A 21,587-nucleotide genomic window follows, 5' to 3' on the forward strand; every position below is an offset into this window, starting at 1 on the left:
CACTTTTCTCAATCCACTGCAAGTAGAGGAACGGCTCCCAACGCATCTACTAATCTGCAGACTCCTATAAATCAAGGCAGGATCATACAAGAGTGTGAATTAATCCATTGACCACTGAACAAAGCTCCTTTCAACTGTAGGCCACATGTCCCGTTGCTGATAATGGGCTTCTGCCTTCTGTTACCCATTTACAACAAATATAAATGCACTTCCTCTATCCAGAAATTAACCATAGGCCTTCAACAATTAATGAGGGTGTTAATAATATGGAAAAAGGCAGATGAACAATTTACACAAGAAAGTAAATAATCATCATCATGATTATACATATTGGTACCATAAAGGTGAAAAGGGTCTAACAGTTTACACAGCAGTTAGCTGGTCTTTTACAATCTTATGTTTTCAAATCACAACAGATAGAATACGAACTGGGTTCATCAGTTAGGTTTACCAGCTTGTATTTTTAAGCACTGTCAGAGGTAGACCTGCCAAAATTATTATCTTGGCTGGTTATCTCTGTGAACATACAGTTGGGCAGGTGTTCAGTGTATTCATAGCTGTCCAATACCAAATTTGGCTTAAACTTCTTCTACTCCTGGCTGAAAATTACAACGTTCATCAGTTCACTTTACTTTGCAGAACTCATGAAACAAGTTTATAGATTTTTTTAAAATGTTTTTACACTTGTTAAACTATTCATTTACATTAATGAATAAAAGTAGCCACTCTTAACTACAATATCAACACTTCAGTCCATGACTCAACAAAAGGCTGTCTCAGCACAGCTCTCCACCATAATAAATAGCAATGCTCACTAAACAAGGCCTTCATTGGTACAGTTTAACAGTGCTGCAAGTGTGCATGTTAGTACCAGCCACTCTGCACCTCAGCGCATGACAAGGTCGAGAACTGATTACACCAGGAACCGAAGGCATCAAAACTCATTCAAAGGCTGTAAATGACTAACACCTTTGCTTTCCCAGTTATGTGTGATGAACATGTTATGGTTAAAGGAATCGATAGTCACACATTGGCACACCGTCAAAGCAAACATCTGTGTATGCATAGTCAGCACAGCTGGCCAAGAGGAAGTCAAGAACTAAGCCTCATCTGCAGCAGGCAGCACTACAAACTATGTAATTTCCAATATTCTGTATTGGAAGGGTGCTTCAGTTAAGACCCTGTAGATGGAAGAGATGAAGGTTACTCAAATGTTCTGATAGGAACATACTATCTAAACACAAAGTGAATTGTATTGATTAAAAGAAATAAATAAATAAAAAGGACTTGAGACAGCATGACTGATCCTGAAATGCACCAACAAAAAGATTAAAGTGACTAATGAATCCCCTCAAATCTTTCTATAATCAACAGAGGACTCTGAAAGCAGAGACACCTCTCCTTTACATGACCCCGTATGCTTCAAATTGCTGGCCCCAAAATGAAATGAGAATATGAACTCTTGTAACCATGCCAGACAAAAGAAATGGTTTATACTACAGAGCTGTAATGATGATGACTAAGACTACAACCAGAGTTCTGCTGGTACCATCAGCATCGCAAACTCCAAATCGCTCAAGACCTAAAGGCCTTGGAACGTTTTGCACCACGCTCTACCCTGGCTGAGCCTTAACAAAACAAAAAGGACAGCTCAAAAGCTGTACTGTGGTCTCTTAAATTGGGGTCAAAATGACAGAGTAAAGATGACAAAGCCTGGCTTTATAAATGAGATGCTGATCTTGACAGTGTTAATGGAAGTTCAGCTCCCAGGAGACGTATTCATAAGAAATGCTCCTTGTGCTCATCTTCCATCTCCGAGCATTAGTCAGCGCTAAGACGACCGTACTTAATTACTCAAACATCCCTATGGAGGAGAAAGTCAAGGGCACGCTGCAACTTGCAGCAAATTACTGCACTTACCCAGACTCAGTCTTGATTAGAACCAAGTGACAATCTCACATTCTGACAGGCAAGCAACCAGCTTTTTTGTTGTCTAGAGAACCGTCAGAGAGATGAAAAGCACATCATTCAAATTGTATTACTGATGGTGCTGAAGCAAGAGTACATACCTTTGCAACCAGGATCTGCACTGGCACAGGCTTTTCGTTTCACGTAATCCAAACTGTCATTCAACAGTCACCAAAAACAACATGACTACACCAAAGGGAAAATTAAACAACTTACTCTCTCAGGGTTCAGACAAAGTATAAAAGTGCTCCATTACAGTGAGCCATTACCACACAATCATTTATTTAAAACAAAGTATAAAGCATACTTTTTCACTCCCCTCAGGCCATGAAGGATCAACAGAAGAAAAAATGGAACATGGAGAACTGTTAGGCAGGAATATTACACAAGTTTTCTTTAGATATCACGGTGCTAGTATAAACATGAAGACATTTCCCAGAAAGGAAACAAGGATTTGTAGGAAAACAGCAAAAAGAGTTTGAAAGAGACAAGACAGACCTTTTTTTTTTTGACTTACTCACAGTTCATGTCAAGAAGTCCTTTGTGGGGGAGTTTGATTACTAGTTAAATACAGAGGTCACTCCCACCCAGCAAGAAAGAGCCATCCCCACTTCGTTAAAGCTTCAACATTAGAGATATTATACATTGATATCGCGTCTACCATTACGTACGGATCCTGAACTGCTGTCGACGTCAGTTCGTTCCATTTCTCTGCTCATTGTTTCTAGGAACTGTGTGTTTTCAGAATTACAGTCTCCACCTCAGTCCTGGGCCATTTTGATTCCTATCTCTTGTTTTTATGTTCAAGCTAAAGATGTGGCATTTACCTTTCAAATGAAATCAATGGGTTATTGCCATTTTTTCCCTGGTTGTGTGATAAAAATATTTTCTTTAAAACAGGGATAAAGCTCATGAACACCAAGTGTTGACTAAATGTAGTGGTTGGTTAGTGTAGTGGGTAACACCTCTGCCTTCTACACTGTAGACTGGGGTTCAATGCCCCGCCTGGGTAACCACTCCACACAATGCCAATAAGAGTCCTTGGGCAAGACTCCTAACACCACCTTCGCCTCCCTGTGTAAAATGATCAAACTGTAAGTCGCTCTGGATAAGAGCAAATGCTGTAAATAAATGACTACCATTGTAACAAATGGGAGTTCTTGAGAGTTCGACTTCCTCATGCCAGCCCTACAGGTGTGATTTAATTACAGAATGGGATAGAGCTTTCCATTTTTATTGAAATGTCAAAAACAATGATGAAAATCAGCAATAGGCACCTGATACATTATAGGGAGACAAATCCATTACAATATACCCGATTTGGCTCACGAAGGACCTACTAAATAGCTGTTGAGCTGACCTGGATTTGTTAGATGTGAGAAAGCTTAGATGGATGGACATTCCTTGATTCCTTTACCCCTTAAAAGCTCTTGCTTACACCTAACCAAGTATTTACATCTACAGTTATAGGAATCTAGGGTTGTTTTACACATGCGTCTTCTACTCAAGTGCTTTGTTTTGTGTGCAACGTAAATAGGAGCTTCAAAAAGATCGTTAAACATGATTTGTATACAGTCTTATTGCACTGTATAAATCAGGCTAGATAAACGTAGCCATTTCTACACAGCGCAATAAAACGGTGTTTGTTCCACATTTCCAGTGAGAACAGCAGCTAAATCTCCAGAGAGAAGACATTTAATTAAATGTGAATATACAATAAAAAAAATGTGATTGTAATACTTGAGAAAGAGCATCATGGTTTAGGCTGCTCACATTTATCCATTTTGAGTGTTTGTTACAGATATCATCAGACGCTGTACTGGTCATCATACTAGACTCCTCTCAATCTTGCAGTGCTAAGGCCAAGACAGGTGGCTTGGAGAGGGTTTAAAATAACTGGCAATGATGAAGGAGCCTTGTCACTTTCTGCTTTAGAAAGGTGCTTTAACCAAAAACACCCATGCAACCCTTACAGGATTACGATATTAGCAAATACGTGCTGGGTCTGCTTTCCTAATGGTTCAGGTTACCATCACTTCCCTCACACACTCACACTTGGGCATATGTATTAATTCTGCCGCATTCACTCTTTACTGGCTCTCTTCACACATCCATAATGGTAAAAGAATTCATTTTAAGGATACCTCCCTCACTCTTCCTCTTTATGCCATCTCTTTGCTGAATCAGCACTGTGGGCTGTGTAACAGAGTTAATGGCGATGAGATTACAGCTTAGTGATGACAACAGGAGGGAGAGCTGCTTTCATCTGTTTCAGCTCTAATAGAGTAAAAAAGACATATGAAATGAATATACATGAAAAAACCATCAATGGAAAGTGTTGTGTGGGATCTTTACCTACAGTAAATACCCTAGCATATGAGAATATGATTATTAATATCCATGTTCAAAGATGCCGTCATACCAGTGCCCTGATCAACTGTTTCACTAAAGGGGAATTTCACTGATTTTTCTACATTTCTGAAAAGGAAAAAATAAATAAACAAAGTACCCAGTTGTAAACAGTACCCTAAGAAAATGTTTTTCCCCAGATTCACCAATAATTTACTATTACCTTATTACAGGTGTAGATTCACTGGTCATTTTTAATAGTAAATGACTATTTACACTGTAGAGTTCATATCTTGTTTCCACACCACCACTAAATAAATCTGAGTCAAGTTTCTAGACAATGGAGATGCCAGCTTGCCTAGCTGTCTAAGGTTTTACCCTACTGTTGCAAACTTAAGAGTGTGAATCCTGACAATGCCAACAATCCATAGCATAAAATTGGTCCTGTTTAATTGGCTGTAGGCACATACACAAAACCTCTGAATTTATATATTTTGTCTGTTGCAGACAAATAAAAATGACATGAATAGTAAAAAGTGCATAATTAGAAGTCCGAACATCATAAGACTATATTTTTAACATATATGCCCATATATACAGGTTTAAAAAAAACTGACCACTTGTTTAGGTCCATCATTTAGATTTGTTGTTCACGTGTTTTACTGTCAATGGTTGTTCAATGCAATGCAATTCATACATCAGACCTACAGAAGGCTGACCGATGCACCATCCAAGACATACAAGTTGAGCACCAAAACCTCAAACCTCACAGCCTGCCATGTGACCCGTCACTGAGTCACTGCTTCCTTCAGGAGGCCTGTCTGCAGCTCTGAGTCACACATGCTGAGATGGTGACGGAGTGTAGCTACTGTGCTGCCGTTAAACATCTAGATGAGGACAGCAGCCCCACATTTGGTTAGTCACCTCAGAGAACAGCAACCATAGCACAGTGATTTTAATGGGTATTTTGAAAAACACCCAACTTCTGATAGTTTTGAAGTCTCAAATTACCCTAAGAGCTGAAGTGGATGTTAAGCATGTAAAAAAAAAATTAAATTAAAGGAATCTAAGATCTGGGATTGAGAACCACCACCCTAAAGTGTGCATGTACGTGGTCCATAATAAAAAAAAAAACTAATAAAAAAAAAATATATTGCTTGCAACATGTAAATAAGTCCTTGAACAAATATCATTAAATGTTTTATAATATGCTGCGAACATGACATATTCCCATGTCCCGGTTAGGTTTCTGTGGGTATCTATATCAACAAAGGTATTTACATCATCAAACAAATGCAAATCATTTTGGTCATTACAGCACCAACCTTTGACTGTCATAATAAAAATTAACATGTTATCAAAACTGAATTAACACATTGTCAGACATATTGCACATGTTCTATGCAGCAATATAACATTTTTTCCCTCCACATTGCACACACACACACACACACACACACACACACACACACACACACAGTAATTGCATGTTGCATTTCAACAACAGCAATGTTGTTCCTGTTTAATTAAAATAATTAAAACAGCACAAGATGTGAAGTGTTGAACACAAACCATTGGATTCATAGTTTTCAATATTATTTAATAAATGTGGCACTACTGATTCTTTTTTGTCTGTTCCAACTTATCAAATGTCAGAAAACACTGTGGGATTTTGTGCATTATGAACGTGAAGGTACCGTAATATATTTTTGTACACAAGCTTGTACACAAGCCTCATGACAGAACTTTCTACCCCGCTGTCAGATGAGACCACTCCGCACCAATGCTCTGGCTGGGATGAATAGTAATATAAAGAAAAATGTTGCCAATAAGCAATAAGCTACATTTAAAAGCAATTGTGCTTTTAAATATAGCACAAAATATACCAATGAAAAGCCGGAACATCGTAGTGCTTTTGTTGGTTCAGCATATGCGCTCACTTGCACAGCCCCTCTCCCTTTTTAGCTAATAAATAATAGAAAGTATCTCAAAAATGTATTACGACCATTAAAAATTCCATTCATTAATACAGCATAAAACGTATGCCATGAAACAGAGACACTGTGGGAAAAAAACTGAAGGTGAGAGAGCTACCACACTCCGTGTTTCTATAGCTTACAGTCTCTGCTGCACATCGCAGCAAGGATTGTAAAGTATAGATTTAGCACTCTATTTGCCATCAGCTGAAGAATTAAAGCAAACTATAACAATGCATTTAATGTGAACAGAGACCTCTATTGGAAAGTAACCACTACACTGAAACAGTGCACCCGAGTTCTTCTTTAGGCTCTGTTTCACACACAGTGGAAGTATCTGAGATTCGAGGAATGATTCAATATCAAGCTCTTTAAGAAACGTTTCAAAAAGGGTGAGACAAAGGATTTAGTCAAAGACACATGACAAGGAAGAGGAACTTGAGAAAAGGAGCAAAGTCCAACTATTTGTCATGCACACTCATACACTTCCCTCGTCTGGATGAAATGAAGACATATCTGGCCAAGGACAAAAAGAGAAGAACACACATATGTACACATTCATGTGAGCAAAACTATCAAGCCATATAGAGTGAGGTTTGCTCAAGTGCTCAACACATGCACTCCACTGCAGCTCCATGGAGACAGGAAGCTGCAGGGGGTGGAAGAGGCACCAAACAGGAAGTGAGAACAAAGTGGTGTCAAGGGCGGCTGCAAACTCACATGCACACGTTACCAGGGTGCTGCTACATGCAACCAATCTCCCCTGCAACTTATAAATCAATACCCATGATGCATACAGACCAGAATAGCATCATCAATCAGAAAACTCGCTAAAAATACAGAAGAAAAAAATAATAAAAATACACTATGTGAATATACCAGGCTGCACATTCTTATTTGATTGTGTGCACATTTATAGTCAGTTAATTTAATTTGTTATTTATAAATTAATTAATATTAAATACTGAGGAAGTTGTGACTGAATGCTTCCCATTTCATACTGGGCCAAAGAATATTTTGCTCATTTTCATTTTTAGAAATGTGCAACAATGGTGTTAACAGCTGCTTCAACCAAATGTACCGCTGTTTAGGTTGAGAGTTTATTAGAGACCCAAATGATTAATTGATTAATTGGACTTGAAGAATACAGTGTTCCCTCTTTTATTGCGGGTGTTACGTTCCAGGACCACCCGCGATAAACGAAAATCCGCGAAGTAGGGATGCTATATTTATTTAGGTATTTATACACTATTTTAAGGCTTTATAAACCCTCCCCCACACTTTTACGCTACATAAACCTTTCCCCTTCCCTTAATAACCATTCCCACACTGTTCTGTGCATGTATTGTAACCTTTACATTTACTGTAAAATACAGTCAAATATACATATTTTCCACAGATCGAGTTCCGCAGAAAACCCGCGAAGTAGCGAAAATCCGCGATATATTTTTTTCCATTAATATTTTTTGAAAACCCGTGATGCACAGAGTCGACGAAAGGTGAACCGCGAAGTGGCGAGGGAACACTGTACACCACCATGATTGCTTATGTTGTTTTCAAACACAAGGAATGGGAGCTCCCACGAATTTTACTCGCTGATAAAACAACACGTCGTTTTATTGCTTTAGTTTTGCAAACAACCTCAAACTAATAATTTAGATCCTTCAAGTGTTCTCCACTGTGTGGAGACACAAGAAGACCAAGTTAGAGCTAGACACTACTCCTCAGGCACAAGCCAGCTCTCCCCTGCTACACACTGTTACATCACAACACTATATCTGAGATCAAATCCTTACTAGACCTGGGATCTGAAATTAGTATATGTGTGCATTTTAAAACATACCATTTTATATATAGCAACAAATCTGGCCAAATAATGAATGAATCATGTACAACACCACAATGCAAATGATAACCTGCAAGTTACATCCTCTCACCCAAGCCAGGACTATTTTACTGTATAGGAAATACTAAAATGTGGACCAGTAACAGAGAAGACTGTTTAGGATAAAACAGAATAATAACCATAAGACTAATGTTCCTTTACAGCAGCTCTGAGAGAGACATGCAATGAACAAATGAGACTGTGAGAATGAGTACGTAATGAAGTCACTTAAATAAGCCAGACCAACCAGAAGTCACACTGTTTAAGCGAGAAATGACAACACACACACACACACACACACACACACACACACACACACACACACACACACACACACACGTAATCAAACAGACAAAACTGTTAAGGAGAGGAGGAGGGAAATCAGGTCTAAACTTAAGACAGGTTCACTAACGACAAACCTTGGACAAGAGCTTTTTTGTTTTTTGAATTTTCTGACTTTATCTCTCCTGTCCCATGATTTCAATAACAAATGATTGTTCTTCCAAAAAAAAAAAAAAAAAAGAATCTGCATCTTATTAGTAAAATATACACACAGTTCACATACTGTAAGTAAACCGATGAAAGTCCACGTTTTTCTTCACGTTTAATCATCAACCCGGATACCGCAACCATAAAATATGGAGAAAGCAATATTAATTACTAAGGATTTCGAGGTCTTATGAAAGGGCTTTAACAGTCATTCTTGATTGCTGGAACACTCAAGCTGTAAAACAACCTTAATGACAGAGTGAGAGAGACACCTCGTTTCCTCTAGAGTGCCAGGCCTCATACAAATTCAAAAGCTTCCTGGCTCATCTAATCATGCTAAGTACACAGCTTATTAGAGAGTGCGAGCCTAGATGCATTTTTAGACAGCTCAACTCAAATGTACAGAGACAAAAATAAGCTTCTTTTTTTCCCCCTCCTACCATGATTCATAATCACAAGATCTCCATGCGAAAACTACATCTTTCAAGGGACAAGGTAATTTTCATAAGAAAATCTTGAAAATGTTTAAGTTGTACCACATTAAGTGGTCTTCCTTTGATCTCAAAGAATGTTATGAGACAAAGCAAGCAGAAAACACAAGGAGTACAGTACTGGTAAGGCTTGTTGTAACGCTGGGACTGACCTTCATTGTAAAGTGGGACAGTTTTGGCCAGGAAAAAAAAGCTTTGTGCATCCATATAAGCTTGTTAGACCTAAACAAGAGTGTCTGGGACATTTATGGACAATAGTGTATTAGGCCACGTTTACAAAGCAAGTAAAGGTGGACCACATTCAGTCTTTTTCCTTATATCTGTGTCAGTGCGAACAGCATCAAACACACTGAATCCGACATTTTCAATTCTGATTTGAGACGCTTTTATATGTGGTACTGAAATCCGATACGTATCCAATCTGTGGCAACGCGACTCGGTCTGAACAGCCAGATTAGAATTTTTTTACATCAATCCAAACCAACATTCGTCATCATTTCACACTAACGAGACCTCAAACATTTATGCTAATGTTTCTGTACAAAAATAAAAAAAAAATCAGAAGAGACTTGGGGATGGGTTGCAGAAATGTAGGCGTAATCTTGTTATTTGTAAATTCTGATGGCATCCACTACGAAAGGTTGTGCACAGATGTACATTCCCAAAAAGAGATCACACCTGGCCTTACACGACTAATCAGTGTAGGGGTCAGTTACTTTAACCACATCCCTGGTTTTTGGGTGCCCCAAAAACAGTTCACACACAAGTTCAAATATAGGCTACTAAACTGAGCACTGTGAAAAAAGAACAAAACGCCACAGGCCAAGTATAAACATGGGCAGCCAGAAGTCTTGGCTGGGTAATTTGTTTCATTTTGTCCAATATATAGAAGCAGACTATACTCAAGACTTAACACCATACTGACCTCCTGAGATAAAAACAGCATCCCGGATACCTTTGTGACAGTAGTGCTCTATTCTTTAACTTAATGTAGACAATGGGCAACAAGTAAATGTTTCGACAGCAGGGATAACTAAGGACGGTGGGCAGTATTTAAAGAGGAATGTCAAATGCTGCAATGGATTTCTCTGATTTGAACTCTTAACTAGTGCACAGAACTCTGTACGACATTGCAAGCATGCCAATAATAAGCCTTAAGAGTGTGGACTTGAACTGTCGCAACTGATAAAACAAGTATGACGAAGTTTCTCAACTACAGCAGTACTGATGTTTACATGAGCCAGTGTATTTTGGTCAGTACACCAGAATATATCAGTCCGTAAATGGCCCGAACTACTTCTAAACAGTGGTTGGTGGGGCATCTTATCAGTTCATATAGGGTTGGCTACACGAAACTGGAACTTGTTCAGGCTGTAAATAACATTATTATTCCCATAAAATAAATGACTTCAATAGACTGAAAATATGGTGGTTCTACAACTTCGCATGAACATGAGTTACTTGTATACCACCTCTGCTCAGGTATTGTTGTACTGCATGGTACTGAAATTACTTTATATACTTTATATTCATAACTGCACCACATTACGCAAACGTTATTATTAGTGTTAAATTCTTTTTATTTTACACTTTTCTTGTTATACTATCTTTTATTTTCCTTTCGTCAATTTGTTGTTATTGTATGATCCCATGAAGAGCAGCTGCAGTTGTAGCTACAGCAAATGAGGATCTTAACAAAGAAAGAAGGAATGAAGAGTAAAAAAGTACAACAATAAACAAATCAATAATCATAACATCTGGGCAGAGAAAACCATAAACAAATAACCTAACAAACACAACACCAGCTGTATGTATTATGAAAAGGAGCCATCAGATTAGTGTGCAGACAGAGACATGCCACATACTAAATTAGACCAGCTACTGACAAGCTCATTTGCTTCACAGTCTCAAAATAGCTCGCTAAAATACAATCTTCAAAACAGCCCTACATTAATATGCCTATTTATTGTTAACAGGAAACAAAGTTTCCTATCAATCATTCACCACACTGCGCAGTTGAGAAATCACTGACAAAACGGAATCACCAGCTTGAACAATCCACCTTTTTGTGAGGAAAACCTCACTGGACTCACGCTCAAGGAAGTGATTTAAATAAAAAAAAAACCCTTAAAGCATCAGGTTCATCTTTGGTCTCAGGATTATAAAGTGAAATCTATTCCTGGAAAAGTCCAGTACTGCCAGATAGAAGACAAAACAAAGGCTTTACATACCAGTGCTTTGAGGCGATTATTGCTAGGGGGGGAAAGGCTTAGAATTTGACCCCCATCCTCCATCAATCCCATCAGCAATAAATTACGAGTTACATAAAATAGAATGTTTCACGTTCAGAAAAAAAACAAAAAAAAAACAAAGTCAATAAAGTGGTAGCCTAACAAAGCATTATTCAAATGCATAACAGAAACTAAAGCAAAATTGGAGCTGATTAAGGTGCCTGACAAAGAGAGACAGACGGAGAGAGAGAGTAGCATCTTTAAGTAAACATGGCCAAGAGGGCCAACAGGGCCTTTCAGAGCAGTGGGGGAAAATGAGAATCAAGAGCTGATTTGTGACAGGAACAACTTAATCAGCATGAATTTGCCATGGTTCTCGCTCGCTGTATTTAAACTTATATTAACCGTTATTCTACATAGCCTCTGTGTGTAGCTAAAACTTGCTGTTCTCACTGAACAGAGAATTGTAAAAGTTTTACTTTATTTTTTAATTGTAAAGCCAAGGCTTTACTATGGGTTCACTGTTATGGAAATAAGCTAGTCACTCAAATTTTTGTTCATCTGTCATCCTTCAATACATTTTTTCTTTTACCAAAGTCTACCAACAGTGGATAAGATGGAATGGCACAATTACACTGTGTTTGCTAACTATCTAATGCTATCCAGTGACACTGATTAGCCACAGAAAGCTCTTTAAACAGGTCAGTATTAACAAGGTATAAGACTGTAGGTACACAGCCGTTACTCCTTAACACCAGCAAATTAAGCCATTTATTGAGGTTCGTCAAGACTGGCAGTTTGAGGCTGGATTTTTTTAAAACGCAAATTTCAGTCCTGGTATGACATCGCAAAGCAGCTTACACATTATACACAAGGGAGTGACTAAACATGATATGCGCTGGTTAAGTGGGTGATAAGTTAAGTGATACTCTTTAAATCCCACAAACAGGGAAATTCCACCTCTGCTTTTAACCCATCCGTAAAGTGAAACACCACATACACACTAGTGAACACACACACTTGCCCGGAGCAGTGGGCAGCCCTATCCACAGCGCCCGGGGAGCAGTTGGGGGTTAGGTGTCTTGCTCAAGGACACCTCAGTCATGGACTGTCGGGTCTGGGGATCGAACCGGCAACCTTCCGTTCACAGGGCCAGTTCCCTAACCTCCAGCCCACGACTGCTCCCCCTGACGGTTGACTGGTAAGTGCTCCTTAAATGGGGTCCAGAGACATGTTTCCATTTTAGGTTCCATTTAGGCACCAGAACCAGAAAGCATCTGAAGAAGCCAATCAAAGAACTTCTTAGGGTTTGTTCTTTATTAGCTGGTGTAGAGACCTGCACCGAACTACACTGCAATGGCTTCCGCACCAGCAAAGACAGACGGCATTACATAACTTTTATTAAGCACTTGTCCCTGCTACAAAAAGTCAGGTCAGTACGAAATAAAACATTAACGACTTCAGGGAAAGCTGGGACTGAGTCATTCCTGGTTATCCACTTGCACTCTCTCTTTGCAGGAGATAATGAATAGTTAATGGCACTTTCACAGAAGGGGACACAGACGACATCCAGCATTTTTACTTCTTCTGCAGGCAGTCAGCCAGTCACCCATCCTCAAACTGTCACTAAGATTATAAAACACTACATGATCAAAGGCCCCTAGGATTTAGCTACTGGATTTCTAATGCTAATGACTCAGTTTTGAATTTCAGGATACGGTCACCATTTTCACTAATGCAGTGATGTTTTAGAAATGCTGCAGTCATGCTAGACGGTACACACTCCACGCTCATCTTCAGGAGTCAAGAGCTCTTTATCATTCCAACAGAAGTTAATAATTACCAGACACATCCCGCTTGATAGGCTGTACAGTAAAGAGCAGAATCTGATAACGGTGACTAGCTACTTGATGTGTTTTTAACAACCGAACCCAGAATATTGTGCTATACATGCATGTTTAGGGAATACAGTAGTCCTTATTGGCATGTGCCACTATTATTCACATTCAGAAAAAAGTCTCAGAAGTTCCTGACATTTTAGACTCTTCTTCTTCAATACATGTAAAAAAAACCCCAAACAAACAAAAACAATAAGTCGCAGCATTACTGAATGAGAAATTAAATGTTTTTGTGTGGGCATAAAAGCCTTGATGGATTTAGAAAGAGGGGAAATGGGGAGGGGTATTCTGACTAAGCTATTTAAATGATCATATTCCCAGAAAGGTCTTAAGACTACTCATGGATTAACTGTGTATAACCATATGCCAACAATGACCGAAATATTAATGCACCTGGTAACACACTGAACCAACTGACAGAGCAGGCAGTGTGTTTATGTTTATTCATGAACTAGTAAAGACATTAGATGACACTATAATGCTGGCTGCATTTTCATATCAAAAGCCCCTTTTTCCACATTCTTAAGGACTGCATTCTTTAGAGGTTTTGCTGGTCTTTCAATGCCTCTGTGCTTAATTCACTATGATGTAAGCAGGTTAAAGGTTACAGTGAGGCGGGGGAGTCTGGAGTCTATTAGTATGTTCCATCCTGTCCTACTTCATAAAGTCACCTGAAGGGTAAAATCAGGCAGGAATGGGGTGCGCTGTAGAGAAGAGGGAGCAGAAAAGAGGAGAGAACGAAAAGAAACAGTAACTGAGAAAAATTTACCAAACAGGCTTAGATAATAATTACATTTTTCGCAATTATCAATAACCACTGGAGAGAAACTTGAAAAAGATGACACTGGCCGTTCCAATAACTTAAAATAACATTCTACATAATGCGTGCGGGAAAGCCCAGCAGCAAGTTTAGAGAATGATGTGCTTAAAACACGTTTTTTCCAGGAACAAGGATACAGTCACACATGCGGCAACGGGGCTTTTTAACCACCAACTCAATTCTCCACACAATTCGCGTGTCCACAGGACTATAAGCCTTGGGGCATGATCTGACTGACTGGCTGGCTGGCTGGCTCTCGCTCACTTCAAAGGCAGGAGAGCAGAATAAATGGAACAAGCTTGGTGAATCAGATTCTCACCAGGCCTTAAGAGATCAAAATTAAATGCGAGTGAAACGGGTCAAGGCAAGAGCAACTGCCCTTTCTATGAAATGCAAGCAAACTGCCACTGCTGATCCCTGGTGTTCAGTAGTGATGCTACGAGGCTCATGGACTTTGGAGGAACCTAAAGAATACCAGGAACATATCGCTGTTGTCGGAAGAACACCTCGTATCTCCAAAACGGTAACTTTACAGGAGAAGGAAAAAACCTACTTTACTTTCAACGTAAGTCAATGGAACCAGAATTTTGTCCACATCATTTTGGGCCGTTTCTTTTGATCCATTCATCATGAAATGTACAGACAATGTAAAGGACAACTGGTACTTCCAAATTATTTAAAAAACTGAAAAAAGGCAAAAATGGAGATATGAGGTTTTCTTCCGACAGCAGCGATATGTAGAATTTAATGGCAACTACTATGAAAGCTGTATTAAAGTGACCATTAATATAAGCAGCTAAGAGTGTTTGACAGTTCTGTTATAAAGCTTAGGCTTTTCCTAAAACTTAATGTGACCATAGTATTTTAAAAACAAGGGAGAGTATCAGGATGTTTATATGTCTTACATGCCTATATCTGTTAAATGTTGCATGGGGCTGAACAGAATTAGCTGGCATAATGGGTCCTTAAACAGGTGCTTAATCATTTTGTGTCAACAACAGGACAGCAATGAGTGCTTGCTTGCTTACACTGGCTCTTCCCAGTTTGCTGTTCTACCACTGTAACAGAAGCTTTGCAGAGCAGGACGTCAAAAAGCAGCAAAAGACACATGCAGTATTAATATTCTGATGTCTGCATGACACTATTTATGAAATGTACCAGAGCAGTTCATCTACGCATATGATTAAACTTATATGAATATGAAAAAAAAACTGATGCTAGATCAGCACTCATCACAGGTTTGATAAATACGCTCCATTTCAACTTTACCTAAATGTGTTTATGAAGGCCACATGTCTGAAAAAAGCAGTTATGAAAACAAAAATCCAAAGGCCTTAAAAGAAAATTTTTTTAATGCTGTGGCAAGATCAGTGCTGCAACACGTCTGCTGTGCAATGTGTTTATCCATACAGTACATTTAGCACAAGCTCACTAACTGTTTTGAAGACCACATCAGACAATGCTACGGGATATTTGCGTGATTGCACTCATAACTCATACCCTGTGCCGAAAAAGAGCAGCCATGCATTGTGTTACGCCTGTGACAACAGGTGGCAACAGTCAAGCACGGGGTCATGTGAGATACCACAACTGCCATCAAGCCACTTTAATAAAGCACGGATGTGGCATGCTTCATTTTTTCGCCTCAACTCTGTAACAGACTTGGGCTAAATATGTCTATCCGTATACTTGGTTCTTTTCCTCTTTTGTGGCTTTTCTTGCTAACACCAGGGTTGGAGCGCAATGTTTCGGAGAAACGCCAACATTATTGAATTGGTTTAAAATTCGACTTAATGGAGCTTTTAGCGAAATGACCTCAGCTCTCGGAAGACCGTTTCCCAAGAAGCTTAAGGACTTCGAAAAGGTTAAAAAGGGAAGCGAAAAGTAATTTGAAGAGGAAAAGAAGGTGTCACTTCAGCTTTGCTGAGCCTGTTCTTTCATCAAAACATATACCAAGGAAACAAAAGGATTTCAGAGGAGTGAGCAGATAAACAGGCAACAATTTGACACCAACAGTATAATCAGATCATGTAAACATCTGATTAAGTGAGGTGAGCTGATATAGTTTGCTTCAATGTCTATGATTTTAACTACACTGTGATATGTAACTGACAGTACACTGCATGCTACGCAAGTTACGCAGTATTACCCTCCTCTTGTATGCAAATATAATAAACTGTCCTATTTTGCTTCATTCAAGCGCTGATCCACCCTTGGTACTTCCTGCTAAGAGAGTCTACCTACCAGAATCGCTTCCTGACTCAAAGAACAAGTAAAACGTTCAGTGGGTGGATAAACAATGATGCCACACAGAAGAGTACAATTAAAGGCATTATACAGATAAGCAAGGAGTAAGTAATGACAGAAAAGTCAAATATAAAAACTAGTGCAGTAAGCTTTGTCTTTCTGTACACATCTACAGGCATTAGGACCAAACACACCACATTTAAAACTTTCCACTGAAATAAATGACGTATAACAAAAAAAAAACAGCTAGTCCAATTCTTTAATTGATATTTACTACGTGATTTCCTTGATGGGAGTGTTTCTGCAAGTACAGGATTTTTTGGCAGCGTGAGAACCTCATCAACACATCAAAAGTGTCAGACTTCTTAACACAATGAAATTTTAAGTTTATAATCTTTTTTAAAACAATTTCTAAAATTTTCATCTGGTTTAAGTTTGTCTTTACAGCGACATTAAGTCATTACCATGACATTTTACATTGCTGAAGTAAGGACATGCCACAGTAAAGGCATTTTCACTATTTGAGAATAAACAATAAATTGCATGTCGTTACACTGGCCTTGGCCGATCATGTAAAATATTTGAAAGTAGCAAGTATATGACACTGCTTTAAAGATCTAGATCAAAGCATATTACATATTAGCTACACGGTACGAATAAAAAAACACTGACTATGAAAAGACAATACTTACTCTGCGTTTCTGTGAAGTCAGGGACACCTAGATAAGCTCACCCACAGCTTGCCCACATGCTTTTTTGCCAACTAATGTTTCCACTGAAAATAGTTTAATTTGACTCTGAAAAAGCAGATTCTGGATCATCTGTTTTTTGCCTTGGTAAAAACATACAAATACATGAAAAAAGAAAAAAAAAGATTAAAGACAACCACTCATGATCCAATTTAACATGTATACCTTATTTCTTTTCAACTGAAACTGCATTTTACAATTCTGTAACTTACATTACATTAAAAGACTGCATAAAATACATTACTTCCATATTTCATTATACATTATATTTACCTTCACAAGTAGCGTGTGCATATATTACGACAGGGAGAAAATACATTCTATGCTTTATGCTAAAACTGTGAACACTGCTGAGACCTGTAGTTGCAGAAACACTCGCTTGTGTGTAACAACTTGCACATGTACGTATATTCTCATGCTTCCTGCTAAACCTTCTACATCACTGTTTTTTTTAAAATGCCAAGTCTATACTTAAGCTTTAGTTCTGTCTATAAATTAGACCCTCACAATGCTTGAGGTACTGTGTGCTTGTGACTTATAGTGATATTATGTAAGCATTATCCAACAGTCCAAACCAATCTAGAGTGCACTAATGGCTCTTTAATCCTTTACGAAATAAGACGGGAGAAGGGGGTTGTGTTTTATTTTGTCTCTCCTTTATTTCGCTCCTCCCAGAGAAAGATCAGGCCATCAATTCAAGAAGTAAGAAGATAAAGGACACGATGTATGCAGAGTGCTTACGCCGCCTTCTCTATCAAAGATCCTATGACGTCCAGTGAGAGGGATTACAATGATTGCATTTAAATCTCAGAGCACTGGAGTGAAAACCCTTTTCTACGGCAGGCTGTACAATTCAACTCAAAGGAGGCAGCCTGAAGCCTCTTTAGGCAGAATTCAGTTTTGCAAAAGCACAGCCATGACATGCAGCCTCAAGGGCCAACCAGATTAACAAAAACTGAAGTTAAGATAAGCATTCAGGCTGTAAAGCAAAGAGAGAAGTGGAACTTAAGCATTTTAAGACACTTCTGTTCCTCCTTATTTCAACATACAGCATCTGGCTGACATGATGAGCAACATGCACGTCTTGCAAGCAAGCAGAAATATAGAACCATTTTTAGTGCCGTGAGAAGAAGGAAGAAATGTTTTCCACCCTCAAGTACTGATACTTTAAGATTTCAAAAACTATTATGCTTGAGTCATATTTCACTACAAGTGGAGGAGAAAAGGAATGGATGCAAGATGCCTGTAGCATGACGCCCCACAACAGCGCAACAGTGCCTGCATAATGTCGGACAATTCTTGATTAAATATTTATAATTATTTCTCGAAAACATATTGCGAGTATTTCTTTTAGACTGGACCTTCAAACCAAGGACTTATTTCGGTACCTTACGAGACACTCCAGTGTCTTACTAGTGATGTACCAATTGCACACTGAACTTATAATATTCTACTTATCAATACTCTGCCACAGTTTGTCAACAGAAACTGTTGCTCATCACTACAGCACATGAATATACACAAAAAGGCTTCGGATATTCTGACTGCTTTGGCTTCAAATGAACCCTTTTATCAAGACTCACCCCTAAACTGCCAAAAATGATTAACATGCAATATCACTCATAATAAGTAACAGGCAAAGAAGCCAATCCCTTCTACCTCCATGTGATTTAGTGTCAAAGCAGGATTTCAGATGGAACATTTAATGATGGTCTTTTTAGACAACGAACATGTTAAGGCTAAACTCAGACGAAAGTACCACGCCATACATCATATTTGCAATTTACACGTGCATGAACAGTGAAGACGTAAAGAGGGCTCCTTACCTTTAGGACTTCTCCACGTTTAAAACTTAGCTCATCATCTGCAGTCGCTTTGAAATCATACTTGGCAATGGCCTCCATGATTCAGCGTGACGGACACCTACAAGAGACTAAACTACAGCAGAGCAGTCGAAAACGTCTGTTTGAGGGAGAGTCTGTTCCCCTGTGGCAGACTGAATGAAGACAAAAGATGTCTCGAGTGGGAACACAGGGGTAGATCCAGGACAGATGCTGCAAACGGTGGCTCCGAATCGCTGGCCCGCGTCTCTCCGTCTCGGTCCTCACATAAAGGTCACGGCGAGGCGCCTGTGAATGAAAGAGGCGTGCAAATAAAACTGACACCGACGCTAAAGCGAACAGATTGAATATAGCGTTACACTGTTCAATGGGCCGCGCCCACGATACGACTGGTATTAAAAACCCAGCGCTCCCTATAAAGAGGAAGGAAGCCCATCTGCCTGACACTTGCAGCGACCAACTGCGCTCTCCGAAGACCGCTTGTCGTCCAATAGGGAAACAGAAAATCAACCGACACCCATCCCATTGGGCTGCAGGCGGTCTGGCGTTAGACCAGTAGCTGGTCAGAAGCACGCAGTCCCGTCCCCCCCCCCGACGAAAAGCGACGAACCACGATGACGACATGGCGCAGAGGCACATGCACAGACGAGCAGCGCTCTTTAAAGAGATTCAGCTCAAATACAGCAGCTTAGCTACATTAAGCAGATTCGGTAGCAGTCCATCGAGTCGGTCATCGAGCCTACTGAGTAAAGGAGCTAACTTACTGTAACTTTTACTAAAGCCAACTTTGCGATGCAGCGGGCTAGAGTGGCTCCATCGCTAACGGAAAAAATGTGAGGACGACTGGCTAATAAACCACTTTAAAGTAAATGGTGCATAACCTTGAGCTAAGGATGCTATATAACCTACTATTTTAATTCGTTACGTAATATAAAATGATTTTTCCATCGCTGACCATTCCTTACAAATCGCAGCCAGCCAGAAAAAGACACTAACCTAACGGCAACTAACAACCACAGAACTAACGTGTACAAAATCACGCTCAATATGGCCTCAAATGGTTCTTAAAATAACACTATACTGTAAAACATAGTCATAATATTTAATGTAAAGGGCGACGAAGGGAGCCGTTACGAAGTCCGCCAAAGCTCACCAACGTTCACTAACGTTAACCGACTAGAATGTTCGCCAACCGGCTAACGTTCATCGGTCATCACACCAGCCAAGCCAAGTCAGCCAAACTGACTAACGCTTTAAAGTAACGCTCTTCAGACGTTTCTGCTCTGCAAACGCCCAACGTAGGTTAAGTAAAGAAAAGGGGGAAACCCAGAGAAGTGTGTTTTTATCGAGGGTAGCGCACCCCAGCTAGCAAAGTGAGCCTCCGCCAACAGCCAAGTGATTTGTACCGCTGTGCCACCACCGCGCTAACGTGGCAAACCTTCAGCGACACCGACTTAAATATGAACCGAAATAATGAGTATAACAGACCGCCCTGAATGTACGAACATGCTCTGAACAACAAGTGGTCGGCAAGCGCTGACCGTATCGCATTTCAGGCAACAAAACGCACTGGGCAGCGGGCAGCGAGCTAACGACTCAGGCGGGCCGCTGTAACCGTAACGCTAGCGTTAGCTTGTTTTGCTAACTCTACGTTAGCCAGTAAGCTAACGTTATCTAACGCCGTGGCGTGAAGAAAAACCCCTCACGCTTCAGCGGTTTGTCAGCGAGAAATACTGAAATAAGTTCCGCTCACCCTCGTGGGAGGTCTTCGGTCCTTTTTAAACTCACTTTAAATCCCACTCTGAGTAATATTCCGACGCTGCGCTCACTTTCCCAGTAACCTGGCTGTGGAAAGTCCGCTTCGCCGCGATGAAGCTCCGCTTGTTTGGCTTTGCTGGTTGTGCGACGTGCGTTTCCTGCGTTTCCGCTTCCTCAGGAGGAGACGGCTCACTTACACGGGTTCAGTCTGCCCCCGGCCGACCGACTCCCCAACTGACACCCGAGCACAGCCAGAAACACGAGGTAAACAGATGGTTCGGTCATACATGGGATTTCTCAGTTATCTGTATATGAAATGTATATTTTTACATATACATCATTTAGCAGACGCTCTTATCCAGAGCGACTTACAAGAAGAGCTTTGTCTGTCTAGAGAAACCAGTAGGTTAGAGAGAAAGACAGTCCTGAGCTCAGATACTGCTGGAAACAAAAAGTCACTGTAGATACAGAGAGAAAAGGAACAGAGTTGAACACACAACTCTGTACAATACAATACAATACAATACAATACAATAAACTACAATACACAGTGCAATACAATACAATACAATAAACTAATACAATACAATAAACTACAATACATAGTGCATTATGATACAATACACTAAAATACAATACAATAAATTACAATACACAGTGCAATACAAAACAATACACTACAATACAATACAATAAACTACAATACACAATGCAATGCAATACAACACAATACAATAAACTACAATACAATACAATAAACTACAATACACAGTGCAATACAATACAATACAATAAACTACAATACACAGTGCAATACAATACAATATATAAGCATGATATATTGATATGCAGCATGATATATTGCAATCAATACTTAATGCAATG

The 21,587-nt window shown here is 39.5% G+C and overlaps 1 protein-coding gene across 3 annotated transcripts in view; it reads right to left on the minus strand.

Moving 5' to 3' along the window:
• Positions 1–20,852, minus strand: part of grb2b (growth factor receptor-bound protein 2b) — a 37,373-nt gene extending 16,521 nt beyond the window's left edge. Inside the window, exons 1-2 of one of the 3 annotated variants that reach the window (XM_017705674.2) lie at positions 20,698–20,852; positions 18,930–19,232 (exon numbers count right to left, since the gene is read on the minus strand). In XM_017705674.2, coding sequence (XP_017561163.1) covers positions 18,930–19,007 — 78 coding nt within the window. In that variant the 5' untranslated portion in view covers positions 19,008–19,232; positions 20,698–20,852. Of the gene's footprint in view, positions 1–18,929; positions 20,642–20,697 lie in introns of those variants that run through there. The other 2 variants (XM_037544959.1, XM_017705675.2) reach the window with 2 other exon arrangements.
• Positions 20,853–21,587: the final 735 nt, after the last annotated feature.

The sequence above is a fragment of the Pygocentrus nattereri genome, chromosome 14 (assembly GCF_015220715.1).
Source record: "Pygocentrus nattereri isolate fPygNat1 chromosome 14, fPygNat1.pri, whole genome shotgun sequence".
In the NCBI taxonomy this organism is placed as follows: domain Eukaryota; kingdom Metazoa; phylum Chordata; class Actinopteri; order Characiformes; family Serrasalmidae; genus Pygocentrus; species Pygocentrus nattereri.